The 15379-nt window shown below is 46.6% G+C and overlaps 1 protein-coding gene across 2 annotated transcripts in view; it reads left to right on the top strand.

The window, feature by feature from the left end:
- Nucleotides 1-7303: 7303 nt before the first annotated feature.
- ANP32B (acidic nuclear phosphoprotein 32 family member B) overlaps nucleotides 7304-15379 on the top strand; it is a 32812-nt gene continuing 24736 nt past the window's right edge. The window contains exon 1 of one of the 2 annotated variants that reach the window (XM_001156957.5): nucleotides 7304-8293. In XM_001156957.5, the coding sequence (XP_001156957.1) occupies nucleotides 8240-8293 (54 nt within the window). In that variant the 5' untranslated portion in view covers nucleotides 7304-8239. The remainder of the gene's footprint in view (nucleotides 8294-15379) is intronic. The other variant, XM_016961304.4, reaches the window with a different exon arrangement.

The following is a 15379-nucleotide window of genomic DNA, read 5'->3' as shown; positions in this document are numbered from 1 at the left end:
CAACTTTTAAGCACCTTGTGATCACACTGGCCTATGTGGATAATCCAGGATAATCTCCCCATCTCAAGATCCTTAATCACATCTGCAAAGTCGCTTGGGGGCCATGATTTTGCCTACCACACAGATACACCATATTTTGTTTATGCATTCACTAGTTGATGGATTTGGGTTATTTCTACTTTGGAGGTATTATGAATAATGCTGCTATGAACATTCCTTTACAAGCTTTTGTGTAGATTTATGTTTTCAATTCTTTTGGATATTTGCCTAGGAGTAGAATTGCTGGGTCATATGGTAGCAATATGTTTAACTTTTTTAAAAGTGTACAATTCAGTGGTTTTTAGTATACTTACAAAGTTGTACAACCAAAGCATCACCACAATCTAATTCTGGAATGTTTTCATCACTCCAGAAAGAAACCCCAGACCCGTTAGCAGTCATTCTGCATCCTCCCTTCCCCCAAACCTCTGGTAACCACAAATCTGCTTTGTCTCTGTCTACCTATTCTGGACATGTTACATAAACAGAACCACACAGTATGTGACCTTCATGAATGGCTTCTTTCATTTAGCATAACGTTACTAAGGTTTACCCATGTTCATTCCTTTTCATGGCCAAATAATATTCTATTGTATGGATAACCACATTTTGTTTATTCATTCATCGCTAATGGATATTTGGGTCGTTTCCATTTTATGCCTATTAAGACTAATGCTGCAATAAACATTCATGTGCAAATTTTGTGTAGACATACATTTTCATTTTCTTGGGTATATACCTAGGAGTGAAATTGCTGGCTCATATGTAATTCCATGTTTAACTTTTTCTTTTTCTATGAACCTGACATTGTAAACAAAACAATTTCAAAATTGTTTTCCAAAGAGGTTGTTGGCCAGGCGCGGTGGCTTACGCCTGTAATCCCAGCACTTTGGGAGGCTAAGCCGAGTGGATCACCTGAGGACAGGAGTTTGAGACCAGCCTGGCCAACAGAGTGAAACCCCCTCTCTACAAAAATACAAAAAAAAATAGCCACGCATGACGGCGGGTGCCTGTAATCCCAGCCACTCGGGAGGCTGAGGCAGGAGAATCACTTGAACCTGGGAGGCGGCGGTTGCAGTGAGCCAAAATCTAAAGAGGTTGCACCATTTTACATTCTCACCAGCAATGCACAAGGGTGTGAGGTTGTATGTCATTGTGGTTTTTACATTTCCCTAATGACGATGTTGAGCATTTTTTCATATGCTTATTGGCCATGTGTATATCTTCTTTGGAGAACTGTATATTCAAATCCTTTGCCCATTGTTTTTTGAGACGGAGTCTCGCTCTGTTGCCCAGGTTGGAGTGCAGTGGCAAAATCTCGGCTCACTGCAACCTCCGACTCCCGGGTTCAAGCGATTTTCCAGCCTCAGCTTCACAGGGCCGCGCCACCACACCCATCTAATTTTTGTATTTTTAGTAGAGACGGCGTTTCACCATGTTGGCCAGGCTGGTCTTGAACTCCTGACCTCAACTGATCTGCCTGCCTCAGCCTCCCAAAGTGCTGGGATTACAGGCATGAGTCACCGTGCCCAGCCTGCAGTAGTTCTTTATACATCTGAAGACAAGTGTCTTATCAGATATATGATCTGCAATATTTTCTCCCATCCCATGCATTGTCTTCTCAGTTTCCTGATGGAGTCATTTGAAACACAAAATTTTAAATTTTGATGAAGTCTATTAATCTATTTTTCTTTTTGGTGTCCTATCTAAAAAAACTTTGCCTAATCCAAGGTCATCCTACTTTTTCTTCTGAGTCTTATAGTTTTAGTCCTTATATCTAGGTGTATGATCCATTTTGAATTAAAATTTTTTTTTTTTTTTTTGAGATGGAGTCTTGCCCTGTCGCCCAGGCTGGAGTGCAGGGGCACGATCTCGGCTCACTGCAAGCTCCGCCTCCCAGGTTCACGCCATTCTCCTGCCTCAGCCTCCCGAGTAGCTGGGACTACGGGCGCCTGCCACCACACCCGGCTAATTTTTTGTATTTTTAGCCGAGACGGGGTTTCACCGTGTTAGCCAGGATGGTCTCGATCTCCTGACCTCATGCTCCACCCGCCTCAGCCTCCCAAAGTGCTGGGATTACAGGCGTGAGCCACCGTGCCTGGCCTTGAATTAATTTTTGTAAATGATGTCCAACTTCATTCTCTTCCTTGTGGACAGCCAATTGTCCCACATCATTTGTTGAAAAGACGATTCTTTCCCTCATTGAACTGTCTTGGCACCCTTGTTGAAAACTAATTGACAACATGTTTTCAAAGATAATACCTAGTTTAGGCAAGAGTGAGGGGAAGTCTTGTACACTGCTAACGGGAGTATAAAGTAGTAGCCTTTGAAGGGCAATTTGACTATGTATATACCAGTTTGAAATGTGTACACTCTGATTCAGGAACTGCACTTCTAAGAATTTATTCCAAGGAGCTAAATGTATTCAACGATGTTATGTATAATAGTAAACAACTGGAAGTAATCTAAATGTCTATCAGTAGGAGACCAGGTGAGTAAATTATTCTCCAGTCCGTACAATAAAATATGATGCAGCCTTTAAAAATGAAGTAGATCCAACTTACTGACTGAGCAATCTCTGTGACCCATTGCTTAGTGAAAATGAAAAACGTATTAGAGTATCATTTATAGAATTCCATTTATATAAAATTATATATTATATATATGCATCTTCATTCATAGAGTAATAGCTTGGAAAATATTCACAAAAATGTTAACAGTAGTCCCTCTAAGTAATGGGATTTTGGCTGGCTTTTATTTTCTTATTTATACTTTTTTGCATTGCATGAATTTGCTACATGAATGTGTATTGTCCTTATGCCCAGAAAAAGAAAACAAATTTTCATTTTTGTAGAAGAATATCTTCAAGGAATATATATTGTAGAAGATTATTCAATGACATGGAAATATGTCTATAATATATTGTTAACTAAAAAGCAGGTTATACTATCCCACTTTTGAAAAATATTTTTAATTGTGATATTTCCTAGGTATTATACTTTTTCACTTCTATATGTGAAATATCTCTTAAAATTGACATGAATATTTGATGTTGTGGGTTCCCCCTCCCTCCCTCCTAAAAAGGTCTTACTAATGAGATGATGCTTCTCACTATCTGAGACTTGAGAAAATGCCATATGTGTGTAGAGAAAAGACTGGAGGAATAGACAACAAAACATGAACAGTGCTTGGCCCTTTAAAAAAGCCTTGGATGGAAATTCTTATTTTCTTCTCTGTAAGTATGGTTTCCAAGTTTTCTATAGTACATGCATAAATAAACATAAAAAGAAGCCAGGGGCCTAGATGCCCTTATTTTCAAGGATAAGGATATTTGCTACTTGCAGCCTTTATCAAAATAAGAGACTAGCAAATTTAGGACCACGCAAGCCACCTCAGTAGTACCAGGGTCTAGAGTGAAAGAGGACTAAAGCACAGGCCCACAGAGGGGTGCCTGGTTGGACAGGAGCAGGTAAGGCAAGCTGTGGAACAGATGGCAGAGTTCAGTCAGCAGGAGCTGGACTCTTGGATCAGTCTCAGTTCCATGTGGACAAGGAAATCCCTATGAGGTATGAGAGGGTCCAGATGGCAGGGATGCTGGCTAATTATGGAGAAGGGCACTTCGATATTTTCCAGTGTAGCTCAGGAGCATGTTCCAAGTTCCTCAAGAGAGACCAAGGACTGTGTGAAGCAGAAAATGAGCCTGACTATTTGAGATTTAAAAACATATTTCCCCCTTAGCCAAAGGGGTAGCACATGGAGCAGAGATGGAAACAGCAGAATGTTCCTAGCCTTGGAAGAGGCTGGCAGGCTCTGGGATGCTGCTTGGGTAAGGAAGGGACTCAGGCTTGCAGTGACTGCGGCTGGGGTGCAGAGAAAAGTGAAAGGCACTCAGCTTCTCTAATGTAATTATGTCCAACCCTCAAAAGTTCTGAGATGAGCAGCCTGAGGCCCAGAGAGGCTATATGTTTTGCCCTAAAGCACACAGCCAGTAAGTGGTAGAGTGGGATTCTCATCTCACTGAAGTCCTTCTAAAAGGGAAAACCACTGAAGAAAGTTATATTAATACAGATTTATCATAATGATAGGTGGAAAAAGCAAGTTTCTAAAAAAAATCTTCAATCTGATCCCAACACTGAAAAACAATATGTATAGTACAGAAAAAAATTGCAAGGATATACAACTTAATGGTGGTTATATCTCAATGGCAGGAACTTTTAAATTTATTTTCTATTTTTTAATTTTCTCTGCACAATGAGCAAGTAAACCTTTTTAAAACAGGAAAAAAATGTTTTTTTTTTTCAGAAGCAGTTGTGAGGACTAGTCGATCAAAGTAATGAGAATGAATTACAGTGAGCCCTTAATGACAAGAGAAATCTAGCTTCTTAGTAGTTATATGAATTTCAGCAAACCTACTTGGCTTTGCTGAGTCTGTTTCCTAAATACTAAAAAAAGGTGGATTATCGTCCTGCCCGGGGAGCTGTTGCTAGGATTAACTGAGAAGCAGTGTACACAAAAGTCCCATGCACAGCACTTGGCATAAGGATGGTGCTTAATAAATATTAGACCTGACTCTTGGTAGTCATAGCTCTTCCTTGCTGCACCAGGAAGGCATAGCACCTCTAGCTGGTTCAGAAAGCAGAAAGGAACCTGGGCAGGGGCCCGTTACTGGGCCTAGAGCTTCCTGTACACCTGACACATTCCCCTCCTCTCTTTTTACCATGTGGAGACTAACAGGATCTCCTCCCTTAACCTATTTTCACCTATTTGCCTCTCCCTCTCCCCTTGTCTCAATAATCTCAGCTGCCTAGATGGTATTTTTTAGTACATGTGACACTATTTTCAACATAACATACATTTGCAAAGCATCTGCTATGTTCTAAAGATGGACCCCAGGTCCTCCTCTCCATTCCTATCATCCAGAAATACTTGTCTGAGTTCTAATTGAGAAGTTAGATCCTTCAATAACTACCATTTGTTGCCGAACTGCAATAATAGAGGTACACACACTAAGTTGTGGAAACTCCGGGCTGGGGAAGAGATATGTTCTTACCAGTGTATGCACATGCGTGTAGAAGAGGACGGGAAGAATGGAAGTATTTAAAGAGTAATCATTTCCTCACTCTATATTATATATCAGCTTCATATACTGTCGTTACTAAAATGTGCCCATTCTGTTAAGCTGGTTTCAGAGCTCGTTAAATCAATGACCTAGTAGGGCTGTTTCCTCTCATCTTCGGATTTATTAAAGTCTGTCCACAGCCACAAAGTTTGTGGGGAAGGCTCAAGTCATATGATGACATGACAAGTAACATGCTGTTGCTGAGGCAGGGGGGTGGGGCACAGGTCCAAGGAGTTACAAACTGGCTCGGAGTGTTCTGCTCAGACATTTTAGAGCTTTTTGGAATACATAGCCATTCTGATTAACAGGCAGTTTTAAGGCTCAAGGGGTGCCAAAACCTGGCATTATTTGATATTTTTATTACTTACTGGTCAAACGTTAACATCAATGGAAGTAAAAAGAAGTTCATTCTTAGTTTGGTCTAACAAACTGTTTTTACATTTCCTTATTCCCTTTCAGCCCTTGTTGAAATCCATAAATCCATGGACATGATAATACTTGCAGATTAGATATAATTGAATATTCTACATCTTTCTCACACACAGATGCATACAGAGAATGATGTTAAGTGCAGCAATATTCAAAACCCAGGCGCTGTGACAACAGCCCCTTCAGGCCTGTAGACTGACAGTCCCGTAGAAGATGTTGGCAGGGCAATGAGACACACCCTGCTCTGCCTGTGTTATTTATGCCTCTGGCAGTGAAGCCCCTGACAAAGAAGCATGTCACTGGAACACATGCTCTTTGTTCACAGAGGTGCATGCCAGCACCGGCTGCTAAGAACGGACAGTGCCGTGTCTGTAGTCTCTCCTCCTTTGGCTCTTTTGCCTTCTATTTGCAGCACATTGTGGCTATGTTTATTAATTACTTTGTGGCTTAATACTATAAAACACACATCTATCCTGTGAGCTATGTACCCTAGGGAAAGAGTCCTTCATACCCTCCAGTTGGCCATAAAGAGAGGACAGAGTCTCAAGATTTGCCCTGATGCTAAGGATTAATACCACCTCCTCCGGGAGCCATCAGGTTACCACTCTCTAGCACAGAGCTACCACGTTTAAGACTCCTTCAGCACCATCCCCCCTTTTCCTGCACGAGGACACTTGCATGCTGTTTGGTATTAAAAGCCCTCTGCAACTGTTCCTAACCTACAGCACCAAAGTAGCCCCCCACCATGCTATGACTCCACTCTAGCCAGACTGATGATGTAGCAGAAGATGGTGGGCTGTGGAGTCAGACCTATCTGGGTGTAAATCCTAGCTCTGCTTCTTGCTGGACGTGCAGCTTGATTCCTGAGCTCCTCATCTGTAAAATGATTAAATTATCACCTACTTCAGAAAGTTGTCTGAGAATTAGAGAAATAATATCAAGCCCCTTAAAGCAGATCCTCAATAATCGCTTGTTGGCTCATGAAACCGATTTTTTGTTTTGTTTTGTTTTGTTTGGTAAAAGCCCTCATTGCATAGCCCTGTGGTTCTCATAACCTTAGTTACAGACCTTTTGTAACCCTGAGAACATCTGTCTCCATTTTCCCTTGTCATAAAGACGTCTGCTGAGACTACAAAAGGAGTCAGGGAACTACTACTAGAAAGTTTTTCTTTTCCCATATTCCTTCTAAAACTTTCATCTTCAAATGTTAACTCACTCAGTATTTTAAAAGCTGATATATAATTGGTTTACAACTAAGTTTGGGTTGTTTGCCACTAAAACTTAGGTAAAATAGGAAAGGGGGCACTGTCTTAACTTCCATAAAACTTTATGTTAATACATAGAATTTCAAGTTTTTCTTTAACAAATTGTTCTTAGTTTTTGGTGCTTCTTGTCAGTACGATCTTCTTAGATTGTATTTGATTTGACACATTATGTATTTACTTATTGTACGCTGAATATAACGTCATTCCCCGGTGTTCTGCAAAGCACAACACTCATCCCGATCTGGTGCTCTAACCCCTGGGACCCTTTGGGCCAGACCATGACAAAGGCTGCCTGCCAGGTTTCAGCGAAACTTAGACCACCAAGAATTTACACACCTCACAGGGGTGCCCTAAGGAATAAATGAGATTAAAAAAAAAAAGTCTGCGGGGAAACCCTGAGGCCCTATTAGAAATGCTAATCGTTTCCTTCTCTAGCTCCTATTAAAATGTTAGAAAACCGAGGGAGACTCTCCTGAACACGGTGGGGATGCTCGGCTGCTCTGTGGCTTAGCAAGCGACCCCAGCTGCCCTGCCAGGGCCGGCCGGCCGCGATTCCGTCCCGACGGGGGGGATCCTCGGCGGCACTACGGACGCCACTCTGCCAAGGAGGCAGCGGGGTTCGGCCTGTTAGCCCCAGACTGTGTGGCAGGCAAAAGGTGAACGTCAAAGCCTGTCCCCGGCTTCTTCACATCCCGCGCCTCCGCGGGCGTCGGGCCGCCCCCGTGAGCCTCCCCGGATGGACTGGGTTTTAGGGACCCCCGAAGCCGGACTGCAAAGCTTCCCACCAGCCCTTCCCACGAACCTCCCAGCCCGGGCCGCAAGCCCAGCTCCGGGCGCGACGACGTGGGGCCGGGGGTAGAAGGAGTCTCAGCGCGGCGGGGGGCGGGGAAGCCCCCCCACCCACGAGAAAGGTCTTACATCAGCCGCCCCACGTGCAATCGGAGAGAGGGAGGAAGTCGCTCCTCTATTCGGGCTGCGCCTTTCCCCAGCCTCCGCCCCGCCCGCCGCGAGTCTCCCCGCCCCGCCTTGGTGCAGCCGCGGCCGCCGAGCCGAGCAGCGCCGCGCCGGGCTGAGTGGAGCCGAGCAGCTGCCGCGCCGCGTCGCCGGTTTAAGCGCAGTGCAGGCCGCGGCCGGGGGCGGCGGTAGTGAGCCCAGCGCTGCGCTCCAGCCCCCTTTTCCCTCCATGGTTTCTCTCCGCTCCCGTGAGTAACTTGGCTCCGGGGGCTCCGCTCGCCTGCCCGCACGCCGCCCGCCACCCAGGACCGCGCCGCCGGCCTCCGCCGCTAGCAAACCCTTCCGACGGCCCTCGCTGCGCAGGCCGGGACGCCTCTCCCCCCTCCGCCCCCGCCGCGGAAAGTTAAGTTTGAAGAGGGGGGAAGAGGGGAACATGGACATGAAGAGGAGGATCCACCTGGAGCTGAGGAACCGGACCCCGGCAGCTGTAAGCAGAGACCCCTCTGGGCGCCCTCTCCCCCGATGACTTGCATGTAATGGTGGCCACCTGCGGGGCCCGGGCTGAGGGTTCGCCGGCCCCGGCGCGGGGAAGAGCGCAGCTCGTGGGCTCGGACGGGGAAGGCGGGCGGGCGCGGAGGGGGGAGCGAGCGCGCGAGGATTAACTCTTTGCCGCCCGCGGGCCCCTGGGGCGGCCGGGGGGAGGCAGCGGTGTGGGGGAAAGCAAACTTTGAGCGCTTCGCCCGCCGGGGTCTTTCCCCTGAGGGAGCGCGTGTGCAAGTGGCCGGCGGCGAGAGAGGGAGGCGGGGGTTGTGTAACGCTGGGAGCCATGTTTGCAGCCTCCCGGGATGCGCGGCCGGGCGGAGGCCCGGCCTGCCGAGGAGCTGCGCGGCCATCCCCGCCTGGGCCAGGCCGGGCTCCGCGCGCCGCGGGTGGGGCGGGACGGGGGCTCCTGTGGCCAGAGCTCGCGGTGGGCGCCGGCCCGGCCGAGGGCAGCGGCCGTGGGGCGAGGAGGGGGCTTTTTTCTTTTGAAGGGAGCGAGAAGCCCCCTCGAGCGCCTGGGGGCCTGGGCGGGCGCGGCCCGGCGCGCGGAGCGGGGGAGGGGCGGGCCAGGGCGGCGGAGGTGGCGCAACCGCCGCCCCTCCCGAGGCCAAGTTTGAAAAAAGGACGTGGTTCCCGCCATTTTTCAAGCCCAAAAATAAAACTTTCTCCCCCGTTCCCTCGCTCCCTCTTCGCCCTCGGCCTTGCCCACTCCTGCCTCCCAGGGGCAGCCCGGGTCGACCAAGGCCAACCGTTGTGGCGACGGCCTCGCCCTTCCCCCTGTGCCGCGGCGGCGGCGCCCGGGGCCTCTGCCCTTGCCCCGGGAGGCTGGCCCCTCCGTGTGGGCGGGCGGCGGCTCTTCACGCCAGCCGGGGCGCGCCACAGGCCGCCGCAGCGCCATGTTGGCGGGTGCCCGTCTCCCTCCGCCTGGTGAGCCGGCCCACGAGCTTGGCCTTGCCCGCCCGCCCTCGGCGCTGGCTGGCGGCCGCCTCTTCCCGCGCCGAGCCCTCGGTCTGTTTACCCCCGCCCCGCCGGGGCTTGGCTCGCACTGGCGGGAGCCGCGCGCCGTGACCGCCGCCGACTCATCCCGTCGCGGGCGCGCTGCCGACCCCCTCCCCCTTCTTAAAAGGGCAACGGCAGGCGGCCGCCCCCGCCCCGCGCCGGGCGCGCGGGATTTTGGGCGGGCTTCGGCTCGGCTCGTGGGCCGGGCGGCCTCTGGCCTCCCACGTGCTTGAGAGCGGCCTGGTGCGGTCGGCCGCGCGCCTTGCGGGCTGTAGGGGCCTGAGGGCGGCCCTCTTGCGGCGCGGCTGCGTGGGCGTGGGTCCGACCTGTGGGAATTGCCCCATTCGTCTCCCGGGTTTAGCGCGGCTGCCCGCCGTCGCGAGCCCCCCCCCCCCCCGCCGCGGACCGGCGCGGGGCCAGTTAGCGCCGCGGCCGGGTGCCCCAGCGGGCCAGTGGCTTTCCTGCGGAGGGCGGCCCCGCGGGGCCTCCCGACCCGCTCTGGGCTAAGCGAGCGGCCAGGTTTCGTGCCCTCAGGTGGCTGTGGTTAACAAGTCGCGAACTTGTGGGAATTCGTCGACCAGGGTTTACCTGGTGTGCTCGACATTTTAAATCCTTGCTCTCTAGTCTTTGAGGTCACCACTAACGCGGGGCGGGCCGGGCTCCACCGCACGGCGCTGTCCTTCCCGGAGGGCCCGCGAGGGTGGGCCGCTCCTGGGGTTGCGAGATGGAGGGTCGCGGGCGTGCGTTCTTCCGACCTTCCGTCAGACATTTTGTGCCCGCCACGTGCTAGCCTATCGCCCAGCTCGCGCCTCAAAACTTGAGAGGCTTTCTTGGCTTGAGAAGGTGTTTATTCCAGACTTTTCCATTGCGGCGTAATTGCAAATCCGTAGAATATGGAGTAGCTAAAATTAGCCACAGTGCCCGCAAGAGAAGTACACACGTGGGTCTTCAGAAATGCGTTAAAATCTAGAATTTGAATTCTTTAGGATATGCTCAAACTAAAGGTCTTTTAAAATTCTCAAGAGTAGTGTTCCCTCTGGGAAACACAGTTGGTCTGCTGTTCCCCTTAGAGGATGTTTTCATGTATGAAGTAATATTGCTTTAAAAACACATGTATATCTACAGGTGTTCATTTTTCTTTTTTCTGTTTTTCTTTTTTTTTTGAGACTGAGTCTCTCTCTTGCCCAGGCTGGAGTGCAATGGCACTATCTCGGCTCACCTCAGCCTCCGCTTACCGGGTTCAAGCGATTCTCCTGCCTCAACCTCCCGCGTAGCTGGGATTACAGGCATGCGCCACCATGCTCGGCTAATTTTGTATTTTTAGTAGAGGCGGGGTTTCTCCCTGTTGTTCAGGCTGGTCTCCAACTCCTGACCTCGGGTGATCCACCCGCCTCGGCCTCCCAAAGTGCTGGGATTACAGGCGTGAGCCACCGCGCCCGGCCACCAGTTCATTTTTCAAGTAATCAGCTTAACCTTGCCAGTCAGGCCAGAGCCATTTAATTCAGTTAAATTAAAACATTTTCTCTGTAATACTATCCACATTTCAAGTGCTCAAACGTGACAAGTGGCTCGTGGGTGCTGCGTTAGGCAGCACTGGCCTGCAGAATCCACTGGTTTATTAAGTAAACATTTGAAGCCTGAGAAACCATTGAGGTGGTGTGGTGCTTTTTGCACTTGGGAGAGTTGATGAGGCCTTGAGAGAGTGTTGTGGGAGCCAGCTAAGATTGTGGGGGTAGAGGAAGCTTCCCTTAGGGAGATTGAGACCAGTGGGAGTTAGGTACCCAGTTGGGCGAATAAAACTTTGACCTAAAAGTGAAGGGTTTTTCAGGAAAAAATGCTGTAGATTTTGAAGGAAATTCTAAAAGAGAGTTTAAAGTGTTTTCGCACAGAGGCGTCATCCTTAAGGCAAATGAAAAGTTTGGAGATCACTCTCTTAAAATCACATTCAGCTAGTCACATGATACCTTATGTGTGATGTGCTGGAACATGCCATAAACACCACAGAAATTGATGGTATTGTCAGCTGTTACACAGTAGGCTTGGCCTCTGGGATCCTGCAGACTTGTCATGTGGGGTAACATGAAGAATCGTTTCCCCTGTTGAAGGTATACTGTTGTTGTATGAACAGGATGCCCTGAAATATACAGCAGTGTCCCATGGTTGACCTTAATGATTTTAAAGTCAAGTGAGATTTAAGGGTGTTTGAAGAGGGCGAATAGGGGTTTAATTGTAAATATGTTCTTACGTTTAAGACCAGATGGGCTTTTATTGTGTATATGGCTTTTTTTTAATTACTGGGGTTTGAAGAAGACCCTAGTAACACTTTTGTTCAGTTGGGCTCTTGTGTGTTCTGACCAAGGAAGACAAGAAGGTAAACACAAAAGTGTTACTAGGGTCTTCTTCAGTTCACCTGTTACTATATCCCTATTCCTTATAAACACAAGTATGCCCATTTCCCTAAGGGATGGGGGCGAGGGATTGTAAAGAAATACAGAATTTTATTTATTTTTTTCTAAGTCCAAAAGAGCTCTTATGGCAGGGTGTATTCTCATAGTGGAACAAAATGGCCTAAGATGGCATTTTAAAGTAATCTTCATGAAGAATGGTGGTTACCATTTAAAAACATTTTATAGACAAGGATAGGAGATAGTTTGTATGACAAGGAAATATTTTATATAAAATATTGGCAGTTCACTGAGAGTAAATTGAACAGTGCTAGAATACACCATATATACACCATGGAAATTGGAGGTCTTGTCAGTAAGATGAGAAGACACTGACATGCAGTAGCTAGATATAAACCACATTTAGTTGTATTCTAAAATTGGAAAAGAATACCTGTTCTTTATGTGAGATTCTTATCCTTCCAGTAAACTGAACATGTCGCTCTGTTAGAAGCACCTCATTAACCACGCATCTGGGGACAGTCAGCCTTCCTATCAGCTCTGAGTTTTTCATTCAAAGTTAGAAAGCCAAGCAGTTCCTTATTGTGGCTTGCAGTCTATGCACCTGCGAAATGCTGGTGTGCTATATGCTGGACTGTGACATTTCATATACCAAAATAAAAGTCTTTACGTAGTCCCAATTTACTGAGAAAAAATGTAGATTGTCTTTAACTTCCATCTTTTTTTTGATCCGCACCCCCTCCCCAGCTTTTGACCTCTTTGTTGTGTCTACTGTGATGTAATTTTGAGCTCAATTGGATATTCTAGTTGGTTGCATAGCAACTAATTGGGGTTTTTTTCCTTGTATAAGTAATACATCTTCGTTTAAGAAAAATTAGATATAGATAGGCCAAAAAAATTGTAGGTATAGACAAGCAAAAAGAAGATAGACATCATACATGCCTAACGTACCATCTAGACACTTTAGTGTATTATAGTCTACCAGAATGTTTAAATTTTTTCTAAACTTGGTTCATGCAAATAATCCAAATGCTAGCTAGCTTGTTGCTTTTTTTTTTTTAGAAAAAAAATACAGTCAACATCTTTGTGTGTGTCCTTATTTTATAGACTCATTATTAATGTCTGCATAGATCATAATTTAAACATCCCTCTCAGGTTGTTCACAGGGATTTTGGCTGTTTTAAATACTGCTGAAATGAGCATCTTATAATGTGATTTTTTTTTCCATCTGCCAAATTGCTTTTCAGAATGGTTCCCGTCTTTAAATACCCACCAGTAGGATATTGGTGTTTCCTTCCTTAATGCCAGCAGTCGTGCTACCTAAACACATTGGAGAACCACTAATAGAGATCCGTTCCAGGCTGGGCACAGTGGCTCATGCCTATAATCCTAGCACTTTGGGAGGCAGAGGAGGGTGGGTCACCTGAGGTCAGGGATTCAAGACCAGACTGGGCAACATGGCGAAACCCCGTCTCTACTAAAAATACAAAAATCAGCCAGGTGTGGTGGCAGGCACCTGTCATCCCAGTTACTCTGGAGGCTGAGGCAGGAGAATTGCTTGAACCCCGGGGACAGAGGTTGCAGTGAGCCAAGATAACATCACTTCACTCCAGCATAGGCAAAAGAGCGAGACTCCATCTCAAAAATAAAAATAAAATAATAAAAAGTTCTATTAATTTAGAAACATTATTTTAAAATAATGGGTAGAAGATTTGAATACTGGTTAACTCAGAAGAATGGAAATTGCAAGGATGGCAGGAATTACTTTCTATATTTTGGGATTATTTCACTTACCATAATAACCAGTATTGTTCTAATTAAAAGAATTGACAACTCAGAAAGATCTTTAATTCCTCCATACCCTTTCCTCCTTTTATGGCAGAGACAGCTGGTATAATTGGAGAGCATCGCCCCACCAGTTAGGTAAAGTTGATCTTTTTTCATAATAGCTAGGGGAGTGGCAAATGAGCAAATTGAAGAGAATGAAAGGAAAAAAAATGTTTCCATCTCCTGTGGCCCCCAGCTCCAATCCCCAGGGATATTCCCATGATCTAGACTCATCATAACTTAAAGAAGGACCTCATAGGCATTTTGCCATTTAGAACTTAAAATGTGTTTTGTTTTTCATAGAGATAGTGTTATAAATCATTGTTATATCCTCCAGTCAGATCTGAAAAGGTATTTGGCTGCAATATAGTTCAAATTTTTCAATGAAAAAGTAGTAGGAAACTACTGTTTGCTGGTAACTGTAGAAAACAAATATGAGTTAAGTAGGAGGTAGTATGGATTTTTCATTTTTAAGTGTTTACTTAAATTTGTGTTTGAGAAAAGGCAAGTTTAATTGGAGCATGAGGAAAGAAGAGGAGTGAATTTGGCCCCCAAGTTAAACTGTCCGTCTTCAAGCAGAAGGCCAGTTAACTCTTGGATCAAATAGATCCCTCAGATTTAAGCACAAATGAACAAGTGCCTGCCTAACCTTTCTTCATTAGATAGCAGCTCTGGGAGGATTTGAGATATAAGAAGAAACTAGGGCCTTTTCTCCTTTGATTAGGACCTCTGGTTTATTCTGAATCTAGATTGGGAAGCTGTGGGATCATCTTGACCCCAGCTCCACCCACTGTCTCAACTACACTCTTCCAAAGCTGTTATCTCCTTTGCAAGGCAGTCTAGATCTCTATACCCAGGAAGGAATGAAAAGAGATGAGGCTTAGTTACCTCTGTGGAGATCCACTGAGAACCCCAGAGTTGATATAAAGATTGTTTTAAACTGAAGAGATTTGAGATTCAACAGATGCAGAGAGAAGCCTACTTGGAGTTTATCTGGCTAAAAGCAAATACATGTCACAAACGAGGGCTGACATAAATTCTCCCTTTGGAGTGAGTCTGTTCCCAGGAGAGAGGCCAAGAGTAAACCTCTGGTGGGGGTTGGAGGGGTAGTCTTTTGGCCCTAAGAAAACAAAGACCACTCATACCTATGTAGACAGACATTGTAAACTTGATCTCTCATTTGTTCTGAAAATACCATTTGTGTTCCCTAAAGAAATCTGTTCTTCCCAAAAGGTTTTTCTCCTGCTGTCCTTTCCTCTTCTAAGTTAGGTATATAAGCCCTAAATTCTAACTACTCAGTTATCACTGAGTGTGAGTGCACCTGTGTATGTGTGTTGCACATGTAAATACACTTTTTCTGCACCTCAAATGCCACTTTTCTGCCATTGAAACAATATCCGAGCTCAGAATACCTTTCATTAAGGTCCTGTTGAGAACTTTCAACAACCTTGAAGTTGACTGATGGAACATTTAGACCTGCTATCTATGGGTACAGCCCTAAGTGGGGCCCTCCAGTGGTCTCTGCTTTATGCAGTAATTCCCATTCTCCTCTGTGCTTATTCCCCAGTGACTCAACTTCTCAGTATCCTTCTGGCGTTCTGTTCTTGGGGTGGCATGTTTCTTTACATTCTCAGCCTTTCTGGAAAAGTCAAGGGACTTGCCTTTTCTGCCTAACCCAACAACTCTCTGCCCTATTTATCCCAGTATATCTTACTGCCTCTTACTGGTAGAGGCAATTAAAGGTCTCAGGTATTCATTTCCTGAACTTCTCATTCTCACTTAACAAACTCACCTACATCTGT

Source organism: Pan troglodytes, chromosome 11 (assembly GCF_028858775.2).
Source record: "Pan troglodytes isolate AG18354 chromosome 11, NHGRI_mPanTro3-v2.0_pri, whole genome shotgun sequence".
Lineage (NCBI taxonomy): Eukaryota > Metazoa > Chordata > Mammalia > Primates > Hominidae > Pan > Pan troglodytes.
This window is presented reverse-complemented; position numbering and strand designations above follow the sequence as displayed.